At 40.3% G+C, this 8001-nt stretch overlaps 1 protein-coding gene across 2 annotated transcripts in view; it reads left to right on the forward strand.

Annotated features, from left to right (window-relative positions):
- Positions 1 to 4384, forward strand: part of KCNQ5 (potassium voltage-gated channel subfamily Q member 5) — a 294208-nt gene extending 289824 nt beyond the window's left edge. For both annotated transcript variants that reach the window (XM_071548602.1, XM_071548603.1), the window contains one exon: positions 152 to 4384. In XM_071548602.1, the coding sequence (XP_071404703.1) occupies positions 152 to 1093 (942 nt within the window). In that variant the 3' untranslated portion in view covers positions 1094 to 4384. The remainder of the gene's footprint in view (positions 1 to 151) is intronic.
- The last annotated feature ends 3617 nt before the right edge of the window (positions 4385 to 8001 follow it).

Below are 8001 nucleotides of genomic sequence, written 5' to 3' on the forward strand. Positions count from 1 at the left end.
CCTCTTGACATTCTTTTTCAGGGATCAATAGCATATACCAAACTCCCTTTGTTTTTCTTTTCAGCAGTCAAATTTCCCCTTTGCTTGGGTTCCCCAAATATTTTAAATTAGTATTTGGCACTAATGTTGACCTTTTCTTCTCTTCCTGTAGGTACAATCCATTGAGTCAAAACTGGACTGTCTATTAGATATTTATCAACAAGTTTTGCGAAAAGGATCTGCATCTGCACTCACTTTGGCTTCATTTCAAATGCCACCTTTTGAGTGTGAGCAGACTTCTGATTATCAGAGTCCATCAGACAGCAAAGATTTGTCTAATTCTGCACAAATTAGTGGATGTGTATCCAGATCAGCTAGTGCCAATCTGCCTCGTGGCCTACAGCTTATACTGACACCAAATGAATTTAGCACTCAGGCTTACTATGCTTTTAGTCCAGCTATTCATAGTCAAGCAACACAAGTGCCAAATGATGGACCTGCAACAGTTAATAATACATCAAACCAAATAAACCAGGCAACTAAGCCAGTAACCCCGACAACATTACAAATACCACCTTTCTCATCAATGAAGCATATCAATAGGCCTGAGCCTGTTCATATTATTCCTGTAACCACACAGGAAAATATTTCCAATGTCACCGCTTGCCTTGTTGCATCAAAGGATAATGGACAAGTTGCACAGCCCAGTGCAACTAAGGATCTAACATGGAGAAAAAGCCTGGATACAGAAGGGGAACCTTTGCTCTCAGTTAAACCTGTGGTGCAAATGGACTTAGGAAAATCTTTATCTGTACAAAACCTTATACAGTCAACAGAAGAACTGAATATACAGATTGCTGGCAGTGACTCCAGTGGTTCCAGAGGTAGCCAAGACGTCTACTCCAAATGGAGGGAGTCAAAATTATTTATAACTGATGAAGAGTTGGAAACAGAGGCAGGAACAGAGACTACTGAAGCCATCTCGCACCCATTAGTGGAAACAACACTCTCTGCTGACTCTCTAAGGACTGGAATATCAAGATCATCTCAAAACATCTGCAAGACAGGGGATGGTACAGAAGCACTCAATCTGCTCCATGTCAAACTTAAATAACAGCTTGCTGGCTTTCTGCATTGGCTGGGTCATTCTTCTAGTCATACATATCATAGCATGAACTGTTTTGAAAGCCTTTTTAGTAAGAAAAAAATCACAAAAATCAGGATGAATCTGAAAAGCAGTTGAATGAGCCCATATTTCCTAGTTGCATGAAAATGCATGTTTAAATGATGGCTATCATCCAAATTTACACCTACAGTACAGCAGCCTTTGATGTAGTACAGTAGGTTTAAATAACGAGTTGCCTACAAAGCCAATGCTGCAGGATGTATCAAAAACCCCAAACCAAACCAACCAAAAATTTGAGCATTTACACCTAGTGCTGTTTCTACAAGGCAGAAGTAAAAATTTTAAGTTTCAAAGCACTTTGCTTCTGAACTAATTATATACATACATATCTATAATGTCCTGATTTAGATGATAGTTTATGTTTACAACAAAAAATTACCTACAGCTGCTAGCAAGGTACCAAGGAAACCAGTAATATGGCTAGAAATGGGGGGTTAGAAATGGCTGACAGCTGCAAGATACACACATTTGTTCATCAGTAATCAGCTATTTTTAGCTTGGAAAAACAGTAGGTTAACAGCCATCCAAGTTTGGATGATTTAGTGCTGTGGCAGAAGTACCTGACACACCACTATCACATTGTTCTTCATAAAAAGAACACTCTTTTGCTACAAAAAGTTTGTATTTTAAGGATTGGGGCTGACCTCAAAAGGGGAAAATGTGGGTGGCTACACTGAACATTCAGGGGAATCTCTCCTTCCAGTCTCATTGAGAAGCTGTCTTGTGAATCTGAACCATTTTGGCAGCAGTAGGCGAGAGAAGGAAGCAGGTGCTGCCTTTATTGTAGAAGCTATATTTCCTTATGAGGAAATTTTGGCAATTTTCCTTGCAGTCCCAACCTAATACTATGACAGCACTTCATCAGGCTGGGAAAGAAGGGAAAACTAGGAACTGAAATACAGAGTAAAACTGAAGAGGACAGAACAGGGAAGAAAGACATCAATGGGAAAATAAATAAATAAAAATACAGATTTCGATGGGCAGGAAGTGAAATGATCTCAGAAACTAGAACAAGAAAGGTAAAGTGGGAAAAGGTTACATTTTTTTTCTAAGATAATAAATGCTACTTCAAAAAAAAAGCCATGTAGGCAATCAGAAATGGAAATAGAAGTAGATAAGACCACCTTAACTGAAAAAAAAAAAAGAATAAGGCAAGGGTTGGTTGCATTTTTAAGAAATGGTGAGGAGGAGAGAGAGGGAAGGTAGTAACACTCTTGGAGTTAAACACTGTCCCAACTGTAGTCATTTCTTGTGAACTTTCCAAGACAGGACTTTTAGACTCCTTCCTCAAAATACCCAGGTTTTCAAATTCAATGCCTATATCACACTGAGCATTCCTGCCTGATACATCCTCTTTGTTTTGTTACCCTAATCTACACTTCACTTCAGCTGAGATGCAGAAGCAGCGCTAGTGCCTCTCTGCACATCCCCAGCAAGGCTTTGCCACTGGGAGAACTCTTGCAGAGCCTAATCAGGCTTTCACTCTTTCCAGCTGAATGAGGTTTCTGTGTGTTGCCTCCCCCCAGATTTACACCGCACCTGCACCACGGGCTTGTAGACAACGTGGCTTCGGCTCAACTTCCCTCTAGCACCAGGAATACCAAATGTATGGGGGTGCCAGTGCCAGCTCACTCAGGGCAGTGTTTTCTCAAGGCCCAGACCCACTGGGAACTTACTATGTACATCAAAAACATCACTCCAGTCTTAACCATGGCTAAATGCTGTAGATTGTATTGTGAAGGACCTGATCTGTTTACTATGAAACCATTGTATCTTCTGCTTCCATATTTCCTTTACAGAAGTATTCCTGGATGTTACATGACAACTTTATTATGTGAAAGTACATGGAAACTAAAGTGTATATATTGTGTCATTATATGGGGTCCACAGATGGTCCACTGTGTTCCATGGCTTATGCCAGAGCAAACTTCAGTTGTTAAATTCTGAAAGACACCTTGAAGCACAATTTCCTCACTGCTGATTTGCCATATAATTTACCAAGTTCAGCCTTTCCTGTTTTATTTTACCTGAAATCTGATCATACTAAAGCCTGATTACAGCAGTAATTTTGTGAGGATGCTTTTTTCACATCTCAGTTCACTTAATTATTAACTTATTTGAATGTCTGGAGTTTATCCAGACAGATCTGTAAGTTTAAGATATTGAAAATTTAAAAATTTACAATTTCTTTTTTTTTAGTTTTTTTTTTCTTTTTCCTAACTGTTTATGGTGCCTTTCCTGCCTTTCACGTGAACCCTCCTACTGACCTAAGCATAAACATGAAGTTAGGTTCAATTAAGGAGAAAGAGCTTGGACACATGGTAACTGTGTGTAATAAAACTCCCTTCCCCTGCTGGAGGAGATAGCAAAATCAAGGCATCATGAATTGGACACCACTCTTCCACCTTCATCTGTGTGAGCAGATGATTGCACCCCATTGCACCCAGAAGGTGTCAATGGGAGAACTGAGCATTGGCCCCGTCTCTGCCAATTCCACACAAAAACAGGGCCTTGCGTTTTGCTGATAATTTATCTCATGAAAACTTGGTATTTTTGCCTTAAATTACATGCTTGAGTCCTTCTAACTTTAAGTTAATTTATTTAATACAATTTTGTGCACAAAAGAATGAGTTCTATAAATTATGTATGAAAATGTTAATATCTTTACAAAGTAGTAATAAATCCAGAAGATCATATCTTTTCAAATTATGGTTTAAAATCCTAATTTGTTCTCTTTTACACTCATGATTATTATTTTTGCAGCTGCAAGTCTTATCCTGTAGGGGTTTTTTAACATAATATTGATAGGAAATAGAAAGAGTAGTGAATATATGAAATTTTAAAAGGAAGAATTGTTTGTTTGGATTTTTATACATTTTACTCATATTTCCTCATTATGAGTTTCCTGTTTCTATGCTCTCTCTTTAAAAGACAGTGTCATAACTGACAGTCATTCATTGCTTTCACAAAGGAAGGGCCTGTCTGGCTTTTCAAGTCTTGTCCTGAGCTGCTTATTAAAGTCTAGCTTAAGACAATTAGTAAGAATGGTTCACAAGTCAGGACAAAGGACAATTATTTTTTTCTGATATACAATCGACATGGCATTGTTTGAAGAAAGATTTGAACTTAAGTAAGAGCTTCAGGAATTAAGCATTATCCAAATAACTGTCTTCTGATGAGCATGTTCTTCTACCTAAATAAAGAGAGAACTGAAAAGAATAGTTTTGATCATTATTATTTGTTTAAAAATTTGTATTTGCTCCTGGCTTATATGATCTATACTTTTTATTTAAATAAATATGATGTTTTAGCCTAGGGTTCAAGATTGCAAAGATCTACACTTTTATTCACAGTGCCCACAGTTGTTCCATATGTTTTTGAGATAATCCTATTAAAGTGACTGCTCTCATTATAGTATGGTGATGAGTAATTCACCTGCTTTTCTGTGATAAGTCAAATCATGCTGAATGGCTGATGTATAGTAGAACATCTGATGTACAGTAGTATTTCTGGATTGGGACCTGCAATCCTTACTCAAGCAAAAATTCTATGGAATTCATTCTTTCTATGAAATTCAAGAATTTTTCTTGAATTGGGAACTCAGATTCAAATCCTGATTTTGTTGGGCATCTGTTAAAGTGAAAATGGTAATATTCCAGTTATTTCCTGAGGAAACTAATACTTAGCTGAATTTACCCATGTCACATTGACTATATAAAAAATAACGCACAAAGTACTGATGTAAAAAGGGAAAAAGTGACGGGACAATTTCAAAAAGCACAGAAAAAATGAAAATAATCAGAATATGGGAGTAAGCAGAAAAATATTACAGCAAAGGAATTAAAAAAGGGTTTAAACACCTGAGGGTAAATTCATCCTTGGATGGCTTCACTGATTTCAATTAATTCACTGCCCAGCTGGATGAAGCTCAGCCTCTGTTGGGATAACCAGGCTCAGTTCCACCAACCTTAAAGGAACTGAACCCACCTATACCAGAAATGAACTTGCCTCTCTGGGCCAACTTTTATCCTGACTCATATGGCATGCAATCCTTTTGGATTCACTAGGTTTGAATGAAATACAGGTTGGAGAAGAATTTGTCCCAGATATTTCTGCTTCACATTTTTTTTCCAAGTGTGTTAATTGACTTAATTCAAAGGGATTACAGCATCACACAGAGTGCTGTCACTGTCTAAAAAGGTTAATTAATTTTTGAAATAAGACTTGTCCCCTGCAACGTCAGTGGAAGCATGCAATATTTTCCTGTCTGTTCACCTGGATGCAAATGTGGCCATTCATTCAGCTGTGGCCATACACAGGACAATTTCAGACACATCCAATATCATCTGCTATTGGAAATATTTTTGACTTCTTTGAAAGACAAAGAAACAATTTTGCAGCAGGCTTAGAAAGCACGATGACTGCTTCCACTGACACTGCAATATTAGCCAGTACATTACAATGTTAATTGTAAATTCTTGACAAAGTTGAATCCATATTGTTGTTAATAAAAATTATTTGAAAAGCACCACGCTTACTGTTATTTTCCTTACATAAAACATTGTAAGTTGTGACCACATGTCAGGCAAGAAAAAAAAAATAAACTTGCCCAATCTTTTCCTTTTGAAGTTTTGTAATTTTTAATTACATGGACCAAGACACCACAAAGGAAATGTATTAGAATAAAGTGCATAGAAACCAGTCTGACATGTTCAGTTTCTGGTAACTGTTTACAGCTGAGTTTACTTAATGTTGCAGCACCTCTACAAAAATTAGTCTGGAAGTTATTATTGACTTCCCCGTTAGATAAATGGCAATTGATTCAAGACTTGCAATCAAGAGCCTGTGTAGAGAGCAGGATTCCTCGAGGAAGGCACTTCAGTTTATCGTGAGGCTTCAGTGCTTTCCTCTGCATTCAACCATGAAAGTTGCTCCAGAATGCTACTGCACAAAACCTGAAACACTCACTCATGACACATGTTCTTTCCCCACTGTGCTCTTCCCACAGCCCTGCTGAAGACAACCTTGAGTAATTGAGTGTAAAATGCTAAACACAAAGAGCCTGCTGGGGTGCAGTCACTGCCTCTATGGAGACTTAAAAATCAGAGCCAGATATCTCCATGTACAGATGATCTCTGATGAACATTCTCTTAGATACTGAAATTAAAAGATGCCGTTGCCAGAAAGGCAGATTTTCCATGTTAGCCATTAGGACCCACATGTTATGTGAGCACTGCCAAGCTCTGCCTAGGAATAAACACAGGTCAGGATAAAATGCAAACGTGTGCATACTTATGTGTTAAACCAGGCAGCCTTGCTTCATGTGCATGCAGAGGGAGTAGGGAAGGGTCAGAAGACTGCAGTGAGAAGTTTTTCCCACTGGATTATCCAGCCCATTGCTCGCCAGGCACAGGCAGTGGTGTGAATCCTTAAAGACGCATACCTGAATGGTCACTGTTCAGCTCTGTACAACAGGAGTACAGGACCTGGGAAAAAAAGAAATTTAAACACCTATTTAGCACTTTTTGAGTGTAATTGAAGGGGGGTAGGGCGCATTAGCTGTCTTTTGTTTTGGTTTTGTCTATTTTTTTCGCTGTGATGGAGACCGAGCACTGGCACAGTTTATCAAGGGAGGTTGTGGAATCTCCATCCTTGGTGAAACGTCACAAGCCACCATGGCAAGTGGCTCTTGGTGGCCCTGCTTGAGCACAGGGGTAGGACTAGATGACATCCACAGGCCCCTTCAAGCTCAGCCATTTTGCGATTCCGTTTCCAGTATCATATCAGCATTTCAGTCATACTGAACATTTATGTATCTATGGCCAAACTTTGCGAACAAAGATTTGGGAAGGGCTCTCCCCACGTGGGTGTGCCCTTCCAGCCTGCATAGTGGATTTTTCAGGTGAGGCACAGCGTGTGCAGAACTGGCCCCACCATTTAAGTCCTAAGGTCCATCTGCCACGGCCGAGCGAGCTTGGACAGTGACAGGGAAGTCCTCGGGACTGTCACAGCACCCGGTACTAACTGGGGCTGACCCTGCTGAGCATCCGAGATCTGTCGGGATGGGATGGCAGGGAGGCATTGAACTGCCAGGGGATGGTCCCCACTGAGACTCAAACTCACAACCTTAGGATTTGGAGTCTGGAGTGCTCTCCTTTACACCACAGGACCGCCCTAATACTGAACATTAAGCTCCATTAAAGTGTACTTAAGGCTTACTTTGAGATTAAATATTATGAATTCCCTCAAAAAAGACATACTGAAGTATATCAACATGAGAGCAACCCAGGCACTTCACAAAATTATTCAGTGCCACCCTCACTCCCCTGGGGCTCGCTGCTTTCAGGACCTCGTTCTTGCTCCTTCCACCCTAAAACAGCACTGCCACCTCCTCCTCAGTAGAGCCCACCCAGGGCCACCCTCTGCCAGCCCAGGAGCTAGGAGAGAGGAAAATCAGAAAATATCAGAAATAGTGCTGCCAGCATGACCAAGGAAGTGATTCTCTCCTGTACTGACACTGGTGAGGCCACACCTCAAGAACTGTTTCCACTTCTGGGCTCCTCACTGCAAGGACTTTGAGGTACTAGAGCAGGTCCAGAAAGGGCAAGGATGCTGGTGAAAGGAGCAAAAGTCTTACGAGGAGCAGCGGAGGGAAGCTGGGGTTGTTCAGCTGCAGAAAAACCTGCAGAAAAGGAGCCTCCGGGGTGTCCTTACTACAACTACCTGAAAGGAGGGTGTGCCAAGGTGGGGGCCAGTCTCTTCTCCCAGGTAATTAGCGACAGGATAAGAGGACATAGGCTGCACCAGGGGAGGTTTGGGTAGGACATTTAGGAAGA

Source organism: Pithys albifrons, chromosome 2, assembly GCF_047495875.1.
Source record: "Pithys albifrons albifrons isolate INPA30051 chromosome 2, PitAlb_v1, whole genome shotgun sequence".
Taxonomy (NCBI): domain Eukaryota; kingdom Metazoa; phylum Chordata; class Aves; order Passeriformes; family Thamnophilidae; genus Pithys; species Pithys albifrons.